This window comes from Melospiza melodia, chromosome 19 (genome assembly GCF_035770615.1).
Source record: "Melospiza melodia melodia isolate bMelMel2 chromosome 19, bMelMel2.pri, whole genome shotgun sequence".
NCBI classification, from domain to species: Eukaryota; Metazoa; Chordata; class Aves; order Passeriformes; family Passerellidae; genus Melospiza; species Melospiza melodia.
Genome location: NC_086212.1, coordinates 13,347,618 through 13,368,754, shown reverse-complemented (window position 1 = coordinate 13,368,754; position 21,137 = coordinate 13,347,618). Strand labels below are relative to the sequence as shown.

Here is a 21,137-nt window from a genome sequence, read left to right as displayed (position 1 = left end):
CTTCGGCCGCCGCGGGGGGCTCGGCGGGGCGCGGCTCTGCTCGGGGTGGATGCCGGCCGGGGCCGGCCGCTGCCGGCACCATGCACACCGTGCAGAAGGACACCACCTTCACCAAGATCTTCGTCGGGGGGCTGCCCTACCACACCACCGACTCCTCCCTCAGGAAGTACTTCGAGGTCTTCGGGGACATCGAGGAGGCGGTGGTGATCACGGACCGGCAGACCGGCAAATCCCGAGGATACGGCTTTGTAAGTGCCGCTCCGCTCTGCTCCGCTCCGCGGCGGGACGGGCGCTGCCCCGGGGAAGGGCCGGCAGCGAGCCCCGGGCTGCCGAGCCCGCCGGTGCGGTGACAAAGTCCCGGTGCGGCCGGACAGACTCCCGGACAAAGTCCCGGTGTGGCCGGGCGCACCCCCCGGTGCAGGACGCTGCGGAGCCGCCGCCCGTCCCGTGGCTGCCGCGGAGCTTGTGCCGCTGCGGGAGCGAGGGGCTGGGTCGGGACAAAGGCTGGGCTGGGGCCCGGGAGGAGCCCCCCGTGTTGTCTGAGGCCGTGCCGTTCGTTCAGCACCTGCTCCCCCCTCCCGCTGTCCGTGCGGGTCCCCGCATCCCGCCGCAGCTGCCCTGAGCTCCTCTGAGCTGGGGGTTTCGGGAAGGGCTCCACCAGCTCCTTAAAAAAGGCACGGGAGGAGGTGGAAGGGCAGGGGAAAGCAGCTGGCACCGGCCCAGCGGGGAAACCGGGCGGGGGGAGCGCCCGCTTTTCCATCGAGTCCCAGCAGCCCTTCCCGTCTCGCCGTGCAAGCGAGGCTGCACGAAGGGAGTTCGGCTCCCGATTCAAAATAGAACAATAAATAAACTCCACTTTAGTGCCTGTTGCTGGAGTGTTTACAAAGCGCTGTTGCTACAAACAAGGCTGTGCTCGATTCCAGGTGACCATGGCAGACAGAGCTGCTGCTGAAAGAGCTTGCAAAGACCCAAACCCCATCATTGACGGCAGGAAAGCAAATGTGAACCTGGCGTATTTGGGAGCAAAACCACGGAGTATTCAAACTGGTGAGGCATGCAGGAGATCACATCTCTCTGTATTAGAATAACTTGTAAGACAAGGAAACAAGCTTCTCGCGCTGGAATCATCTGATCTGACAATGCACATTTATCTGTCCACCATAGTTCTGATTGTTGGCTGAGGACACTGCATGGTCCAGTTACCTCTCTGCCGTATCTTCTTATTCAGCCCTGCTGCACTAATGTTACTCAGCAAAGTTCACATAACTGTGTTAAAGCTGTTTCCTTCCACGGCAGATCTGTTTGCCCGTTAACCTCTTTGTTACATGAGAATTAACTGCAAGATCCACTTTGTCATTTCTGCCTTTGGTTTAATGACCACAGTACCCAGTGTGTAAAATAAGGCTTTATACCCCATTGTCTGTTCCATAGCAGCACGTTCACACTGGGCTTTCATCACGAATTCCCATCTGCTCCTCGTGCATATCACATATGCATGTTAAATTTAACTTGTTTCTAAATGGGGCTCTGAATTTGCTCACATGCATAGCAGATCAAATGCAAAGACGTGTGCTGTAATTCTGCCTGTGTGTTACCAGTTGAATGGTACAATGGATGCCATTCATTAATATTTCTTTTTTTTTCTGAACTTTTTTTTTAGGTTTTACCATAGGTGTGCAGCAGCTACATCCAGCCTTCATTCAAAGACCCTTTGGGTAAGTGGAGATGTTTCCTAACGGTCTGTTTGAGATCAGATTCACAAATCAACTTCCTCATTATTTAAAATGTGTGAAAAAAGCCTTCGCCATCAGGAGTGGACAATTTCAACAGCTGTTGTTAATGTTCAGAGTACTTTATTTCTGGTGGAGATTTCAGAAGTTTTGTGCATTTGTCAGCTTTAATGTAATTCCCAAAGATCCTTCTTTATCCTCAGTAAATCTTAGTCATAATAAACCCAGTGCATTGCTCGCTGTTTTGCCAACTTCAAGAATTCACAGGAATTCAAATAAATGGAAAATAGTTTCTCTATTATAGTACTTAAGGTGTCAAAACAATTAAGCAAATTCTGTTCTCATGTTTCTCAAATAAGATCCTCTGCTTCCTCTGTGCCATTTCCCACGTAATAACGCTTAGGATACAGTTTTATCCTAGAAAACAAATTGCATTGGAAACAAAGTCTGTTACTTAATGAAAGTAACATTAGGTCAAAAATTGATTTTGGACAGATGTTATACAAGGCTTGAATAGTCTGCAAAAGTGGGCTTTTGTCTGCTGTTTTCAATAGCTTATACCATCCCTACTCGGTTAGAAAAGTCCTCTTTTTATACATCTAATAGGATCTGGCAGCTGCTCGGCAAAAGACAAGTGTGCTTCACGAGAACAATAGTGACTGTCATACTGCCCTCATTTAACTGTTTAATGATTGATGCAGCTCTTTTTTTACACCATTTCAGAAAGTGAATATTGATAAGGTTTTTTATTATTATTTTCTAAGAGCATTAAGAAAGTAGGTGCATTTTTTAAATGAGTGCTTTTGAGCACTGCCCTGGTGTGGTTTTTGTGTGACTCTAATATAAATAGATGGGATTTTGGCCTTTGTCAACAGCAATACTTCATCCCTTCCCTGCTCCCCGCTCCTTTTTTTTTGGGGTGTTTTTTTCTTTTTCCTTTTTTTTTTTTTTTTTTTTTTTTTAAGAAAAAAGAAATCTGCTAACAATAAAACTTTCATTCCTCTGCCCTTATGGCCGCAGTTGCCAACTGCCTGGGTAATCTCATTCCGCTGAGTTTCTGGATGTGAGAGGCTGCGTTGCCACAATAGTGCACGCCCCGTGTACGTGTGCTGTGTGGGGTTCAAACGCTGCTTCTCGCAAGCACTTACTGCTGAAGGCCTTGAAAAACATCTGCCATGAAAGGAAGAGTCTCCCCTTCTTCGGGGCGACAGCCACATCAGTCTGCATAGACCAAATGCTGCTTTTTAATAGTTCTCCTTGCATGGGGGCTGCAAGAGCTTTCACAGCCCCCAAAGCAGCCGCACCTTGAGATGCAAACCCAGAGGCTTTTGCATGGCAGTGCAGGAGAGAAGTTGCCAATGAAAGCAGCCTCTGGCGAGTCCTGCCGTGCATGGGAGCAGAGAAGAACAAAGTGGTGATGCCCGTTAAAACTCCTCTTTTTGGCAGGAGCACCTCGCAGATTATCTGCAGTTTTCTGGGTGCCCTTCCTACCCTGCAGCCGCAGCTCTTGAAAACAATTTTTTTTTACCAACAGTTTGCTTTTGGTTTCACATCCAGAGGAGTGTGGGATCGACTGATTACATGTTCCTTGTGATCTAGACAGTTCCTGTTGCAGTTCTTAGGCATTGGTTTCATCATTAAACCAGCAGAGCTGCAGTTAGCACATACAGTGGAGAACATTATAAATTATTTATCAGTTGCCAAGAGACAGGAACCAGGAGAATGGAGGGCTGGAGGCAGGGGATTATATATCATTATTTGCAAGCATCAGTAAACAGGAATTTAATTGAATTCAGTCATTGCTGCAGCAGAATCACTGGAAATGTGGGTTTTGCAGAATGTGTTTACCTGAGCACCACCTTTACCTGAGCACCACAACTGGTGCTGCTCTGTGGCTTCTGAGCAAAGCCTCAGGTGCTCAGTCGAGCAGCAGAGCTTGGCTGCCAGTTCCCTCTTTGTCTCCTCAGTAGACCAACAAAACTAAGAGCCTGCCCAGCTCCACTCCTGCATTCCCTTGGACCCACAATTTCCTTGGCCCTCAGTGGTGGATGAGGAGTTTGTCAGGGTCTGTCACTGGATTGCTGCTGTCTGTTTGCACCATGACGGGTGGATCCTGACCTTTCCCAAAGGGAGCGCAGTGGCTCGGCTGCTTTGCCCCTGGTGTGAGATGTTGCCTGGCTCTCCCTCCTGCAGTTCCTGCCTCTGCAAAGTGTTTGTGCCCGGGGGTTGGCATTGTGGTTTCCAAAAGATGATTGTCATGGGGCACAGGGTGCTTGGTGAGCGAGCTGGGCTTGGCAGGGCAGGAATGAATGAAGAACCGTTAACTCTGGGCAGTTAACGAAGAGCAAGCAGCCACTCATGTCCCAGCTATCAAGCCACAAAACGCAGGTTTTGGTGAAACCTGAAATGAATGGAAACTATGAAAATTACCCAAACACCAGAGAGGCTTATTTATAGACTGAAGGCTTCCCCCCCCAGCCCCAGACACCTCAGTGCAGCTGTAAATATTGCCAGGGCTATGCGGAACAGAAAGAGAAACCACGAGGAGCCTCTCTCCTTCCTCCTGCTGTCCTGGCAGGGGAGGCACTTGCGCAGCAGACAGCACGGAGTCAGTAGTAAATCCTGTTTGGAAAAGAAGTTTCTAGCCTGTTGTAACCAGAGATCTTAACAGTAATGCAAGGCAAAGGATCTGTCTGTGACTTGGAGATCCGGCTGCTGAGTTTAGGGAAGCAGCATTGGGCCTGGGGCTCAGCCTGGGGCTTGCAGACTGTGCTTTGCTTGGAGGCACCTGGCAGTGCCAGCGTGTCCCTGCAGCTGCCATGCTTCATGTGATCAGGTGATGTGGCAGAGCTGCTTGGTCCCACCTCGTGGCTCCCTCCTCTGGGACTCTGGAGGGGGAGGCAGGTTTGAGTCTGTGCAGGGAGTGGGGATTCCCTGGTTCTCCTCTGTGCTTGCTGCTCTGGACACAGCATATGGCAGATGCATTCCTGCGGCTGTGCCTCAGCGAAGGAGCTATCTGTGTGGGAGATCTACCAGTGGCTGAGTAAGTGACTGAGCTCTTGCACACATAAAGCTGTCTCTTGTGGCAGGATCCAGCTTTTTCCATAGCTGCACGTTGGATGTCATTGCTCCAGAGACCCCATCCATGTGTAGTTACTTGTTTTGGTGGCCCCCTGCCTCTGGCCCACATTTGGCCTCAGCAACATCAGAAAGAGTTAAATCCCTTTGAGTTTAAAATTTCACGCGTTGATGCTGCTGCAGTTAGGAAGTGAAGAAAGTCTCTCTTTGTGTCAGCCCAGCCTCCCTTGCAGCTGTTTATCCTTAAAATTTCTCTATTGGGTTAAAAATAAAAGGCAACAAACTTTCATCTTTTCTGTGGTTATGCTTATAAAAGGGGCACGTGCTGTGCCCAGCCTGTGTCAGCTGGCATCCCCCTGCTCCAGCTTCCCACTGCCCACTTGCCCAGAGCTGGAGGCTGCAGAGTCCCATCCCACCCTGCCAGGCTCAGGGGGATGGAGCACCCAGCACCTGGTGTTAGCCTGTGCCAGGAACATGAAAGCCTGGGGGGGAAAGGGGGCATTTCCTAAGAAATGTCCAAATCCATTTTCCAAACGGCTTCAGCTGCTGGTTCTCATGCATGGTGACTGCTGTTCAGACCAAATGCTTGCCAGTCAGAAAGAAATCCCTTTCTTATTTTTTTAGTTATTTTATCTAGGTTTTTTTTAAGCATAAACATGTATTTATAAGCAACTCAGACAGCTTTGAGAATTTTCTTGAACATCTACTTCAAGATGGCAAATGCTGGTGTCAGGCCCAAGGGTTTGGTGTGCCTGTTTTTTGGGGTTGGGGCAGAATTTGCTCATGTTCTGCCTGTAAAACAATACAAAAGCATGGTCTGATATAGTGACCTCACACTTGGCTATGTGAATGATGTGAGCTCAGACCTGTTGCGAGGGACAGGCTCTGGGTGAAGGATCTGAGCCATTCCTGGGCAGCCATGGCATGGGCTTGTGTGTGATGGAGAGAGCCTGAGCTGGCTCTGGCTTTGTCTTTGCAGCACATGGCTTGAGTTGTGCTGTCTTCTCTGTGATTCCATTGCCTCTGGTGGATTTCCTCTTCATCCTCCTCAGCAGCAGCAACCTGAGTCCTTTCCCGTTGGTGCAGGAGCTGGGGAGAGGCAGATCCAAAACCCACCTGTGTTGCCGTGGCTGGTGCCACAGAGTCCCAACGTGGCAGATTGATGCACACGTCTGAATTTCCAGAGCAGCTCAGCTTGTGCTTGATCTCATGTTTCCTTTGAGCAGCTGCTGGCATATGGGCCCCAACTCGTAGTATTAAGCACATGCCCAGTAATTGGAATGATGAATGCAGCCCTGGGCACCCTGCCCTGGCGCTGAGGGCACCAGCCAGGGAACCAGACAGTTGTTGTGCTGATAATTTGGTAGCAAGGACACCGGGTCACTTCTAAATACGACTTTTATGAAGAACTTGTTCCCCACGGATGGGAGCAAGCTACATACCAGAACTAAATATACTCCATGATCACAAAAGATGAAAAGTCCTGGACCTCGGAGTTAAAACTCAGTCTCCTGTTTCTCAGTCTCCAAGTGCTGTAAACAGAGTTGTGCTGTCCCCTGCAATTTCCCTGTCACCAGCTTTTAGCTCTCCTCTGTCAGAGTTGAGCTGCCCTGGCCAAAGCAGCAGAGGCTGGAAAACCTGTGCTGGATCCAGGCATCCCCCATGATTCCAGCTTGCAGGAAGGTGTGGATGGATTGGATTGAGATGTCTTAAATGTTCTACTGCCACAAAGGCACAACTGGTAGCTGAGATCACAAACTCTTAAAATGGAATTTCTTTCTTGACTGAGAAATTACCTAATTACTTGTTTTATTAAGTGCAGGCCTTCTTTTATCAAAAAGAGAGATTTCATTGCTTTTTCTGTAGCTGAACAGTCTACTTCAAAACACTTCATCTCCAAGAGAGGGGTTTAGATAATTCAGATGAGTGGATGGTTTTAATTAAAGGTCAGTGGAAGGGATCATGTGTAAAGAAGGAAAGTCTGTTAAAAATGGAACCAGTTGAAAGTAATCACTAATGTGTATTATTCCAAAACTTGTCAGGTATTTCAGAAGACTCTAGATGTTTCTGCCATTGATTTTCTCTAAATTGCAGAAGAAAATTGGAGAGCTCAGTTAAAGGCAGAATTCTGGGGCTTCCTGGGTTGATCTGTTGGAGACCCTGGTTTTCCCTACCATCCTACACAAGGATGTTGAAGGACTCAGGTTCCTGTCATGCACTGGTGTGAAACAGTCCCTGTTTCTTCTGACAGTTAATTTCTGGTTTGGCTGTGCTGATAACTGGAAAGGGGAGGGGTTTTTCCTTCTCTGGAGAGCTGACCAGTTGTGGATAAACTTCCATGTGGCTTTTTCCTTGGTGCCAGATGGCTCGTGTTTCAGGCAGATGTTATCTCCTGCTACCTGAGTGTTTTTCAGCCTGCTTCTCTCCAAAACTATTTTTGGTCTGGCCCAGCATGCTTTTGTGTAGGATCATAGGTTGGTTTTTTTTTTTTTTTTCCTTCTTCCTTTGGGTGTGGGGGAAGCAAGATGCAGAGGATAAAGCTGTTGAGCCTGGCTGTAACTCCTGGTAGAGCTCAGCATGTTGATCTCAGACTCTTGGTCGAGCTGAGGAAAAGTGTTAGATCTTTGGGAGGTGCACTCCCCTCTTTGGTCTGCAGCCTTTTTTTGCTTCTTTCTGTTTTTCCCCCCACTGATGCAGTCTGGGACAGTCTGTGTGGCATGTCATGCCTTGGTGATTGCCACTGATGCAGTGACATCTGCTCCCAGCAGGGAAGCAGGAAGCTCAGTCCTGTACCTGTCTGCACAGGCTGCTGTGTGCATCTCCTCAGAGGGGCAGAGGAGGATGAGGAGAAGGCAGACAGGCAAATCAGTTACAAGAGGAGCAGAAATTGCCTTGACTGCTTGGCTGTTTTGTGTTTGTGTCGTATTGCAGCAGGTGATGATAAATCCCATGGGGCTGCAGGGTTCATCCCTGTGTGACTTTGAGCTGGCTGGGATAGCTGGCTGATGAGGCAGAAGCTGTTGACATTTCAGGGCATTTTTAAATCAGCTTTAGTGGGGACATTTCAGGAGTTGGAGCTTTGTCGTGTTGTGGTTAGAGCCCAGCTCTGTCAGGGAATGGTGAGGGATGGTGGAGTGATCAGGGCACAACCCATGTCCTGATCTGTACAGGTGTTAGTGGATAAACTGTGATCCCCTCCTGGAGTGGGAGTCCTGGTGGGCAGGCAGGGACATCCTGCAGCCTCCTCCTCGTGTCTGCACTGAGAACAGCACCTGAATTTCTCACATTTCCACAGCCTGTCACCGTGGCTGGGGCCCGTATGATACCTGTGGCCAGCCCTGCCTGCACTCCACACACGTTTACTGAGTGTCTCCTCGAGGTGAGTGCTTGCTGGCTTGGGAGTGTCCCTCAGGAACCATTCCTTGGAGTGTGAATCACACAGGATGTGTGCCTGCATCCCCAGCTGTGCCGTGGTGCTCTGGCACTGCCAGTGCAAGTGTGGGGTGTGCTTCCCAGAGCAGCTTGAAACTCAGGAGCCCACTTCAAAATGCACCTTTGGGTGGGTGTGCCCTGCAGGCAGTGCCTGGAGGTGTCACATCAGCAGGGGCTGTGCTCAGCTGGCGCTGCAGCACCCCCAGCACCCCCTGCCATCACGTGCTGTGGCAGTGTGGGTGTCCCTGTGGCAGCCAATGGGTCAGCTCTAGTGGAAATGGAGGCCAAATTCCTGGGGTCAAATGCCAGAATTTGTGCCTTCAGTGGCAGACACAAAGGGCTCTGTTTCTTTTATTCTTCAAGGAATAAAAGGCTGGTCGAGGTGGTGGCATTTGTGTGCTGATCTCTGTGAGGCTGCCAAGAGCCCTGTGCCCCTCCTTGTTTCCCAAATGTTTGTGTGATGCCGTGTCCCTCCTGACAGAGGGGTGCAGCTGTCTCCACCTCTTCAGAGCTGACAAAACCAGCTCCCAGCAGGGCTGGCAGAGATCAAGGGGTCAGGAACTCCCACCTTGTTGCTCTCAAACTCATGCAGCGTGCAGGAGCAGCTTGCAGAACAGCTCATGGCTCATGTGTAGGAAGTCCTGAGAAGGTGCAGCTAAAGCACATTTTAGGTGTAAATCTGATACAAAATAGTCAAATACATGAAGTGTCTCTGAGATGAGCTCTGCTGATGAGAGCTTGTTCCTCTTCCCCAGTGTTTGGTTAGGGAAGTGGGACACATTTCCTCCTGACTTGTCCTTTTTTCCTTGCTGTCCCCCTGCCAGCCCTGCCCTGCTGCTGGGTGATGGCAGGTTTTGAAAGGGACTTTTTCATCTGCCTGGGGTCATGGGTGCCTCCCTGACATGTTTGAACATCTCCACCCAGGCCTGCACCTCAACGGGGTCCCTTTTGTTGTGTCCCCACCAAAGCAGGACAGAGCCTGTGCCCCTGTGCCAGTGGCTCTGTAACCATCCCTGTTCTGGTTCAATTCTGGCTGCTGGGGCGTGGTGCCACACGGTCAGGAGTGTGGGCTGGCACCACCAGGGCCCTGCCAAGTCCCTGCTGTCCCTCCTGTGCCACTGCTGCCTCTGGGCTTTGACCCTGCCTCTGAGGTTTGACCCTGCTCCTTGTGCTGGGTGCCCGTGCCCGTGGCGGTGCCAGCAGCATCTCGTCCATCTGCTGTTCACAGGGTGACTTTGGTGTGTGGTGGCCACGGCTGAGCACTTGGTTGGTGTTTTATAATCACACCGTGTGTGTTTCTGATGAAGTTCTCTCCTGGCTGGCAGGGCCCATCGTGGGGGATGGAGGAGAACTGCAAGGGAGGGAGGAAGGGAAAGGCATCTTAAAACACAGATGTGACTCATCCTGTAGAAATTCAGATTAGAGTTTGCTGTTTTCTAGAAAGAGAACTCCAGAACAGCTTTCTTTTTAAAAAAAATTATCTCCTGAAAGATCATGTTCTGGAATAATGGAAGAGGGTGAAATACTTTTAAGATTTTCTGTGGATGCTAAATGTAGCCAGCAGAGAACTTCATCCTACTGCACTGGTTTGTTTTGTTTGTAGCTGCAAGTCATCAAAGTGACCTTACTTTGAGTTGTGTGTTTATTTTGATTGATGAATTGCCATCTGTCCACCTAATTCAGAAGACCAAATTGCATCATACCTTGATTGAAATTTCTAGCTGAATTATTGAAATCCTACAGACCAAGAGAACCTTCCCTTTTACATCGACATCCCCTTTTAGAAGCAGCTCTTGGAGTTGCTGAGTGTGGCTTTTTAGTGCAGTACCAGCTATTGTGAGTGATGTGTGCTTGTGCATGCCCTGGGCTGGTGGGATGGATTTCTGAGAGCTGAGAGGGTCCAGCAGCACATTCTGCCTTCCAAGCTAATGGTGCTTTTTATTGCAAGTAGCACTGAGAAGCTGGAGTTTTTCCTTGCTGAAGGAGAAATGCAGTGCAGGATGTTGCAGATTTGCTGTCTCTGAGCCCACTGAGGAGCTCTGTGTGTGAAAGCAAAGCCAACAGTGCAGAGTTTGTTGGGATGAGCTGGGGATGGCCACTCACCCCGATGGCACCACGTCCCCCACGTGGGCTGTGCCAGCTCAGGAGAGCAGTTGGGTGGCAGCAGGGGACATGGAGGAGCTGCTCAGGCAGGGTGATGCTCTGCTGGATTGCCAGGGCTGTCCTGGCTGTTTGGTGAGCACAGGTGGAATTCCTGTGGGCAGGAAAAGTGCAGGTCCCTTCTCTGCTCCTGCCACCGGGTGGTTTTTAGTGGATTGTGCATTTTTTGTTGCATTTGTGGAGTGATTTTAGCTTTGTTGGGCCCTGGAGTACCAGGAAGCCTGGTGGCAGGGAGAAGTGAGGAGCAGCCAGAGCATCCATCCCAGTCTGGGATGCAGGATGTTGGCTGATCCACAGGGCTGGAGCAATAACCATGGGCAGGCCCAGGAGCAGCATTGCACCTCTGAGTTACTTAAAATGAAAGAGAAAATCCCCCAGTGACAGCCAGAGGAACCTCTGAGTGGGACTGAGCCCTGCTCCTCCAAGAGGGGGCTGCCACTGCCTGGTGTGAGTGTGTGACATGGAGTGCCCTTGGGCTGAGCTGGTGCCTAAGCTCCAGCTCTGATTCAGCTCTGCTGGCCCCAGTTTAGATCAGAGCTGAACAAAAAGGGATTCTGTGCATTTCTGCTGCCTCATGTCATTCTTGTTACCCACAGGGTGATGATGCTGGGGATGGTGTGCTTATGGGCTGGAGGGCTGTGAGGTCCTCCAGGGGTGTCTGGTGGCCTCAGAAGAAGGTCTTGCACTGAATGCAAGGTTGAGGTGCTGCTCACCACCATCCATCCTCCCTGGGCATATGGAAGGAGCCTGATTTCAGAGGCAGTGTTGCTGTGTGGGGAGAGGAGAGGAGAGCAGTCATTGTCTTGTCATGCAAATTGTCTCAAGCAAAAACAAACTGCATATGGGAGTGGGAAAAGGAGAGAAAACTCGTTGAGATGAGCCCTTGTTTGTGGGAAGCCTCTCTCCTGCCTGAAGAGCAGATTAAACCATCCAGTGCTGGTTGTCAAGGAAGTGGGAACAGCCCTGTAGGTGCTGGGTAGGAGGGACCAGCCCCAGGTGGACCCCAGCACACTGCAGGTGGTGGCTGAGATTTAGGATGCTCAGATGGAATAAGGCTAACCACATACAGCCCTGTGCCTTGTGAAGAGCCTGTGGGAGGCTTTTAAAAGTGGTTGTATTTGAAAATGTGCTGTCACACACATCCACACAAAAATCCCCAAAATATTTGAATCTGCATAATCTCTCTGCAGAGTTTTGCCTTGGGGATTTTTTTATTGGCCAAAATGAGTTGGGTTTGGAGACAGGATGGCACAAGCTTTTAGGGGATGGCTTTGCCTCATGTGGGTCAGCAGGCAGGACCTTCTCCCCCAGGTGGCTCTGATCTTCCACTGGCACTGGTCCATTTGCTGGTGATAGCCTGCACCCCCTATTTCTTAAACAAACCCCAGATGTGTCACCCTGCCACACTCTTCAGGCCACATAAATTCCCCATTTTTTCCTGGCCCATGGCTGTTTGTGTGGATGTACCTAAACCTTCAGGTTTGCACAGTTTTTGCCTTGTTTGAGACCTGACTTGACATGAGCCCTTTGGAAAATACAGCCCTTTCATTTCTATGCTTTTTTCCCCCCTCCCCTTTCCTCCTCATTAGCAGTTTCTAACAAATTAGTAGGCACTCCTGCATTAATCACCTCCAGGATCCCTCCATCTATGGACTTTAATTGAGTGTGACATTGTTAGGTTGCTCTCAGCAGCACAGCTCCTCAGGGCAGGGGCAGCCTGGGAGAAGCTGCACTTTTGGGCCCTCATGGAAAGGGCAGCGGAGATGCCAGGGGCAGATGTGACAGCTCACGGACTCAGGAGTGTCACCGCCCTGCCAGCTACTGGGAGGAGGAAAGCAGCATTAATATCTCGTGTTTTACAACAAACACCCTGTAGCATTCCCTAAACACGCGGTGTTGTGGAAACATGGTGTAAGTGTGTAGTAACTGATAACACCTGGCAGGCAGGAGGGCCTGGGGTCAGTGGCCATCCCTGGTGGGACACGTGGAGGGTGACACGCTGTCCCTGCTGCTGAGGTGTCCCCCAGGGGCTGGAGGTGCTCAAGACCCTCACCCAAGTTTGGATGGACAATTCAGGAGGCAGAAAGGCTGGCAGGGACAGGCCGAGGAAATGAGGTGAGCCGGTGGCTGTGTCACGGCCTTCCAGCGAGCTTGTTTTGTATTTCAGCAGCCTGGATGACAAGCTGTGGGGACCAGGGTGTGTGTATTATTGCAGCCCATGCTTCACCTTGCACTACCCTCAGGTCTGGGAGTGTTTGCTTCTCATCCCCTCGCTCGAGGGCAGCACTGCTGGGCAGCACCGTTTCCATGGCTGGCGCACGTGAATCTGAGGGGAAGCCAGGCTGTGCCCACCCCAGCCCCTCGCTGACTCTCTCCCTTTCCCTCCACAGACTCACGCCTCACTATGTTTACCCCCAAGCCATCATCCAGCCCAGCGTGGTGATCCCCACCCCCGTGCAGTCCATCACGTCTCCCTACATCGACTACACGGCCGCCAGCCAAGCCTACTCCCAGTACACCACAGCTGCCTACGACCAGTACCCCTACGCTGCCTCCCCCGCCGCCGGCTTCGTGGGCTACGGCTACACCACGGGCACGGTGCAGCCGCCCCTCAGCGCCGGCACCCCCGCGGCGCCCGCCGCCGCCTTCGTGCAGTACCAGCCGCAGCAGCTGCAGCCCGACCGCATGCAGTGAGGGCCCGCCCGGCCTCGCGGACAATCTCCCGCCCTGCAAGGATACCACTAGGACAGCAAAACGACAAAAAAAAAAAATTATAAAAGAGACAAAACAAATGCTCACAAAAAAAAAAAAAAAAATCACCCCGTCCCTTTATTCCCCCGTATGTAGGTGCGTATTGATGCCTAAGCTATTTATAGTATTGAGGGCGAACCCCCGAATCCTTGCAGTCTGATTGTGCTTATGAAAGTGGACTTCTGGTAAGTTTGTTTTTTTTCCCCTTTTTTTTTTCCCTTCAATCTGGACAGATACTGTCTTGAAGATGTTCTAAAAGCGGCTGAAATGTTTCACAGGAAAGCGACAGATTCTTGCACACATGGCAGTCTGCTTCCATCACCTGTGGTCTTCTTTCTGCCCCCTTCCTTCCTCATCCAGCCTACAATCCTCTTATTTACTGGTGAGGTACAGAGGTACTTGGAGAACATGGAAAAAAAGCAATCTTATTTTTTGGTTGTACAAAAACTTTGTAATACTCAGAGATGCCTTACAGAAAAAAAAAAAGCAAAAGAAAAACTATTTTTTAATATTTATTGCGATTTTATTCGCATGAGCTGTGAATTGCAGACAGAAGAATAGTAGTAAGTATCTGCCTTGTTTAATTCTCATTTTACTAAATTATTGTATGTAGGTAAAAGTTCTTAAGTAATTGCTGAATCACTTCAACATGCAAAAGGGAATATTGCCTTGAAGGAGAGCAGAATATTCCTTTAGTCAACGCACTGTACTATTTTCTTATTGTAATTGTTACTCTGTTAAGATTATCTCAAATTTAGGTATATTTTTAAATGCAAAAAACCAACCAAGAATACTGAACATTTTGTCTACTTTGGTAGATCTTTTGTTACAATGCTGCAACCTATGGAGACATTTACAGTATTTATGTAAAAGAGATTTGGGGCTGTTGGCCAGCAAGGTTTGGGAGAATATCATGAGTGGAGCAGTAGAGAAAAAGGTGTTATGTCACTGAACAAATGGGTAAATGTAACCTTTTTATGCCTGTAATCCAACAGCCAAATAAAGGAAGAGAACAGGCGATGTAAGTGCATTTCTACAAAGACAGCAATAAACTATTTTAACTTTTAAGATTATTCCATGCTGTATGGTACCATGTTTGCTTGGCTGCCTTAGGGGGTATTTCCCAGCCCAACTGGCTGCCCATGCTGGGCTTCACCCTCCTCCAGTGTGCCAGGGTGGGCGGTGACAGGAGCTCCTGCTGCCACCCTGGCGGGCGTCAGGGGCTGCCACCATCCTGCAGCGTGTCCCACACTGCCCTGCTCTGCGTGTCCTGAGGCACCTCGGGGGTTCTGAGCTCACAGAACCCCGTGGGCTGCTGCCAGCTGCTTCCTCACACTGCGTGCTGCAGAGGGTGGGAGGTGCTGCCATGCTGGTGCAGCTCCAGAGGCAGCAGGGGCAGATGGGATCTCGTCCCGGGGTTTTCGGGCCATCACTTTCCTTCTGTTATTTGCTTAAAATAAGTTGGGGGTTGTTTTTCTAAAATGGAATTTCTCTGAAAGAGAGTAGTCTGCCAGAGCCCTGTCCTGGTTAAGGGGGTTTGCTTAGGGTGTCTCAGATCCAGCAGAACAGGCAGGTGCCAGCAGCAGAGAGCCTTTCACCCTTGAGCCTCATTTGCTGCTCCGGTGCTACTTGACTTCCCCCAGCCAACGTGCTTTAGAAGTTTGGTGTTCAGGTTTTAACAATTACAAACTTCAAGAATTAATCTTTAAAAGTAAATAAAATGACTCTGTTTGATCATGCCGGTTATCTGGTTCATCTCCATAAAGATTACAGCAGGTCTGGTGCTAGGAAGGGCTGCATTTTTGGCACCAACATCTGCTGCTGGTTCAGGTGGTGATGCCTAAAGCCATCCTGGGGGAAGAGAATGCTGTAGGATGAAAGCAGAGGCAGTTCAGCACTGTGCCTGCCCTGGGGAGCTGAAATGCCCACGGTGGGCATGTCAAATGTCACCAGTAGCCCTCAGAGTAAAGAGCCCATCTCGATGAATGGAAACAGCTCTCTCCTGCCTTGCTTGTGTTGCGTGAGAATGCAGATCCTGGTGGGGCTCTGCTCATCCTGCCCGGGCTTTTGCTTACAACCATGTGGGTGACATTTATTTCCTTTTTAAGTAATTACTTTCTGGAACCGCTGTGGGGCTGCCAAAGGAGTAAGAGCCGAGCGCTGCATCCAGCCTGGCCCGGGCCCTGCCTTTGAAGTGCTATCGGGGCTGGAGATTATTCAGCAATTCTTCTTTCTCCCTGTCAGGAGTGCTCCTGAGGAGAAGGGAGGGCAGGGTTTTTGGATGGGGGTGCTGGGGAGCAGCGTTGAGGTGCCAATCCCCAGGCAGCGGTGCCTGGCACTGCTGAGCTGGGCTTTTGCCTTTGCTGGGGACACACATCTCCCCTGCTCCGTGGGGACAGCAAGGCTGCTGAACATGGATCTGTTGTTGAAAAACCCATGGGTGCAGTGCTCTCTGAAGTAAAAAGTGTGATGATTTTCCATGTAGCTATCTGATTTCCTGAAAGGTGGCCAAACTGCCAGGAAGCGAGGGTGCAGGTGGCGCTCCCAGCGCCCGCAGTGCCGAGTGCCATTCCTGGATCCTGCTCAGTTTTGCTCCGGGCTCATTTCGAGAAACAGCCACATCAAAACAGCAGCAGGAGCAGCCCGACCTGCCTCCTTCCTGCTTGCAAAAACCCGGCTGTGAAGTTGCAGAATTGTGGGCTCTGCCATGCTCCTTCCCGGTGGGAGCGGGGCGGTGCTGCCAGGTGGGGCTGGCAGCCTCCAGAAGGAGCCCAAGCACTTCCCTGTCCTGTGCTGGGCTGGGAAAGTGGGAAGAGCTCAAAGGTTGCTGTGTTAGAAGGACAAGAGCTAAACTGCAGAGTATCAGCACTGGGGTGTGGGTGAGAGGCAGAGGCTGCCTGGCTCCCGACTGATCAGGGTGGCACAAGTGCTTAAATAATTTTGAAATTGCTTAACAGTATAATTTAATTTTTTTTTTTTTTTAGTGCATTGCTTGATGGACCATCATCTTCCACCTCCTTATGTGGTCCCAGCACAAGGAAAGCTCATTCTGGGCAGCTCAGCTCTGCTGCAGCCAGCCAGAAGCCAAGGGAGGGGACGAGCAGGGGGGTCACAATGCTGGTTTTAAAAGCTTCAGTGAGCCAAAGGGACCAGGAGGAGCAGCAAGGGCTGGGTGGTTTTGGCAGCACCATCTGCTTGGCAGTTCCTGGGGTGGGACCAGCTTTGGGGGGCCAGACCTTGTCCTGGGCACATCCCTGTGGCCATGCTGGCAGCCCAGGCCACCTCTCAGCAGCTGTGCCCACATGCCCAGTCATTTGCATGACAAATTCAAATCTTTTTTATAGGAAACCATCACACTGGGGCTGTCAGGGGGAGCTTTGGCTTGTGTGGGCTGGGGAATGTGCAGCCCTTCTGCTGTCATGGGGAAGTGCCACCATAAATACCAGTGCTGGGTGCTGGTCATCATGTGGATGAACCCAGCCACAGTCTGGCATCATGTCCTGGCATCACCTCCCGTTCCACCTGGCAGCAGGAGTGAGAGACAGCCCTGTACCCCAGGGTGGCTGCTGCCAGACCTTCCCCACCTGCCTGCCATGAAAGGGCATGTCTTGGGTGAGATTTCTGCCCTTTCCGGGCACTCCCTCTCCCTGGGTGTCCCCTGGCACAGAGGCACAGCCAAGGGCTCTGCTGCCAGCTGCCTGAATCTGCTTTTGACAAGGAGCAGGGGGTACCCAGCCCACACCTCTGCAGTGCTCCCCACGCTGTCCCACCTTGTTTGGGCACCCCCACGGGCTCCTGTCAAAGTCCAGAGCTTTGCTGTGGCACCCCCAGCCAGTGGGTGTCCCCAGGATGGGATGGGAGCACTGGGGACATGGGGACACTGCCGATCCCCACAGCCCAGCTCCCCTGGCTAACAAGTTTGCACTGAGAGGGAAAGGCTGAGCACACCATTTATTTGCATAGTAACTGGGCTGCTTTTAGCACTTACCCTTTAAAACAGAGTTGACAGCAAAATGTTTTTACCCCCTCAAATACAGGGAATGCTAACAGCATCCTTTTTTTTTTCTCTCTCTCTCTCTTCTGGCTGAAACTTGTTTTTCCCTCCTTTGTGCCTCTCTGAATCCTGCCAGCATAGAGATTCCCTTGTTCAGAGAGTAAAAAAAGAAGAGGGAGAAAAAAAAAATAGAAAAAGAAAAACTTAAGCCTGGGATTAAAAACCATCACTAAAATAGTTTGAATAACAAAGTCAACTGACCGGCCGGTGAATGCCTGTCACGTATCGCCCGGGCACGGTCACGTGTGGCACTAGATAGTTCCTGGAAAAGCTTCTGCTCCGCCTGATAGACCTGTGCCTGCTGATACTGCTGCACCCACTCCTGCAGGGCTTGGGAAACTTCCTGACAGGGTGATAAACTGGGGGGAATAAATAAATAAATCTCCCTTGGGTACCAAAGGCAATGGGTGTTCTTGAGGTTTTTCCATCCTAGTGGTGCTGGCACCACTGGGCCAGCAGGACTCTCTGTCCTTACTGATGTCTTTAGCAAGGGAATTTATGGTGGGTTTTTTTCCCTACATAAGTTTTTTGCAATATTTCAGGTGCATAAAAAATCAAAAATGGGACGTTGCATGAGATAAAATCAGAGGGTTTGTACCTACCCCAGGCAGAGCCAACTCAGCCATGTCAGACACATCATGTGGGGCCACACAGCCATGGGGTGTGTTACTGAGGGGTTTGTACCTAAACCAAAACCCAAATAACAGTTTTATCCTCTTGCTGACTCCAGCAGCACAAATCTGGAAGCAGAGGGATGCAACAAGGCACAGCGACCGGAATGATGGCTCAGATAAAGCCACCCAGTGTGGGAGGGCAATTAAAGACAGATTTATTAGCTGTGTGCCCATGCTCAGGAGCATGATGAAGCAGTTCAGTTGGAGATGGAAAAGTTGGTAATGGAAAGGTCAGAGATGGAGGCTTGTGAGAGGATGAATCAATGAGCACCCCAAATCCCAGGAGCCAATTTTTAAAAGCATTTGCCCACATAAAAGTGGAGACAGTGGCCTTTTATAAATCAGCCAGGAACATGTCTTGGTTTGAAAATAGCACTGAGCATCTTATTACACGTTTAACACTCAAAAGATCTTTTAAAATCAGACTCAACTCATTGGAGTGGCTCCTGTTCATGGGTAAATGGGGGGTCAGTGTGTGCAGGTACTCACGGCCATTCCTGGTCTCCTGTAGCATCCACGAGCTGCTGACATGTGAGCACCTTAAACAGACCTTGAGCTCTGCAAAATGAAAGTGAAATGAAATAAATGAGTCATGCCATTAGTCTCCTGTGAGCTGGCTTTAAAATTAGCAGGTTTTAGACATAAACATGGTAGAATGAGCCCTGGGGAAAGAAAAGTCCTCCAAAAACCACATCCTACCTTCTTTTCAACAGTGCACACTGCTCTTTATTTCATGCCACTTTAGTAAGGTAAACTAATTTGGTTTCCTGTTTCCAATGAGTTTTATATGTAGAAAAACGTTTATATTATATACATTATAAATCTGATTAGAAACATGTATGTATGAACAAACACGTGGTTTTTATCAGTAGCTGTGTGCATTCATGTGTGTATGTGAAAGAATACACATAAATCCCTTATTTCAACTGGCATTTTAACTTTTATTTCACAAATCCTGGCTCCAGAAGATGCCAGGTGAGCACAGTTTAGAAGATAATTTAAAATGAGAAGCATAACATAACAGCAATGCAACCAAATTTAATGGCTGGTAGCACAAGCTAATCTGGGGCAAAACCATGCCCTGGACTGAGCCAAGGCTTCAGCAGACTGAGAAAAACAGTAAAAATATCCCATGCTGGTGTGAGAGCCACGGCTGGAGATCGGGCAGACCCCAGGGGCATCCCCCATCCTTTTGCCCACTGCTGCCATACATTCTCAGGCAGTTTTCCTCTGTCTGTCTTTCTGTCTGTCTGTCTTTCTGCATTCCCCTATGTCCTCTTCAATCGACCAACCCCGGGCACTTCAGCCTCAGTCTGCTCAGCCCAGAATACAGATATTTTGGGCATCTGCAATCTGGACGAAAGCTGCAGTCCTGCCAGGAATCCTGCACAGGCTTGAATGGAAAAAAAATAAAAATATCCCATGGAGTTGGGCAAAGGCTGCCAGGCTGCCCCGGGCCCTGTCCCGCAGGCAGGAGCAGCCCCAGCCCCTCTGCAGCCGCCAGCCGAGACACAGCCTGCAGGAGAGACAATAAATTAAATCCAAATGTTTATTCCATTGGCACTGGCTGGGTCATGTGCCTCGTGGGGCTGGAGAGTGCAGGAATATTTTCTTGTAGCTGTCGAATAAACTGCTGGAAATGGTGGCTGTGTGGAGATCCTGGAGGAGGCAGGGGCTGAGACCTGCTTGGATGGGTGGGTGGGTGGATGGATGGATGGATGGATGGATGGATGGATGGATGGATGGATGGATGGATGGATGGATGGATGGATGATGGATGGATGGATGGATGATGGATGGATGGATGGATGGATGATGGATGGATGGATGGATGATGGATGGATGATGGATGGATGGATGGATGGATGGATGGATGGATGGATGGATGGATGGATGGATGATGGATGGATGATGGATGGATGGATGGATGGATGGATGGATGATGGATGGATGGATGGATGGATGGATGGATGATGGATGGATGGATGGATGGATGGATGGATGGATGGATGGATGGATGGATGGTGGATGGATGGATGATGGATGGATGGATGGATGGATGATGGATGGATGGATGGATGATGGATGGATGGATGGATGGATGGATGGATGGATGGATGGATGGATGGATGATGGATGGATGGATGATGGATGGATGGATGGATGGATGGATGATGGATGGATGGATGGATGGATGGATGGATGGATGGATGGATGGATGGATGGATGGATGATGGATGGATGGATGGATGATGGATGGATGATGGATGGATGGATGGATGGATGGATGGATGATGGATGGATGGATGGATGGATGGATGGATGGATGGATGGATGGATGGATGATGGATGGATGGATGGATGGATGGATGGATGGATGATGGATGGATGGATGGATGATGGATGGATGGATGGATGGATGGATGGATGGATGGATGGATGATGGATGGATGGATGGATGGATGGATGGATGATGGATGGATGGATGGATGGATGGATGGATGGATGGATGATGGATGGATGATGGACGGATGATGGATGGATGGATGGATGGATGGATGGATGGATGGATGGATGGATGGATGGATGGATGATGGATGGATGGATGATGGATGGATGGATGGATGGATGGATGGATGGATGGATGGATGATGGATGGATGGATGGATGATGGATGGATTGATGGATGGATGGATGGATGGATGGATGGATGGATGGATGGATGATGGATGGATGGATGGATGGATGGATGGATGGATGGATGGATGGATGGATGATGGATGGATGGATGATGGATGGATGGATGATGGATGGATGGATGGGTGGGTGGGTGGATGGATGGATGGATGGATGGATGGATGGATGGATGGATGGATGGATGATGGATGGATGGATGATGGATGGATGGATGATGGATGGATGGATGGATGGATGGATGATGGATGGATGGATGGATGGATGGATGGATGGATGGATGGATGATGGATGGATGGATGATGGATGGATGGATGATGGATGGATGGATGGGTGGGTGGGTGGATGGATGGATGGATGGATGGATGGATGGATGGATGGATGGATGATGGATGGATGGATGGATGGATGGATGGATGGATGGATGATGGATAGATGATGGATGGATGGATGGATGGATGGATGGATGGATGGATGATGGATGGATGGATGGATGGATGGATGGATGGATGGATGGATACACACACACATACAGGAGTTGGTACAAATTCAGAGACTGGGCCA

At 50.0% G+C, this 21,137-nt stretch overlaps 1 protein-coding gene and 1 long non-coding RNA gene across 4 annotated transcripts in view; one reads left to right on the top strand and one right to left on the bottom strand.

The window, feature by feature from the left end:
* The first annotated feature begins 16 nt into the window (after positions 1-16).
* RBM38 (RNA binding motif protein 38) lies at positions 17-14,224 on the top strand. Of its 2 annotated transcripts, none has more exons than XM_063172604.1 (4): positions 17-248; positions 924-1,047; positions 1,661-1,715; positions 13,385-14,224. In XM_063172604.1, exons 1-4 carry the CDS (start codon positions 81-83, stop codon positions 13,710-13,712), a joined length of 675 nt encoding a protein of 224 aa, XP_063028674.1. In that variant the 5' UTR covers positions 17-80; the 3' UTR covers positions 13,713-14,224. The 2 variants fall into 2 exon arrangements, with proteins under 2 accessions (XP_063028674.1, XP_063028675.1); XM_063172605.1 differs by having other exon boundaries at positions 20-248; positions 12,791-14,224.
* Positions 14,225-14,385: 161 nt separating this feature from the next.
* The window catches only part of LOC134427082 (uncharacterized), a 35,842-nt gene continuing 29,090 nt past the window's right edge, over positions 14,386-21,137 (bottom strand). Inside the window, exons 7-8 of one of the 2 annotated variants that reach the window (XR_010030090.1) lie at positions 17,407-18,437; positions 14,386-17,293 (exon numbers count right to left, since the gene is read on the bottom strand). This is a non-coding gene — a long non-coding RNA (uncharacterized LOC134427082). Of the gene's footprint in view, positions 18,438-21,137 lie in introns of both variants that reach the window. The other variant, XR_010030091.1, reaches the window with a different exon arrangement.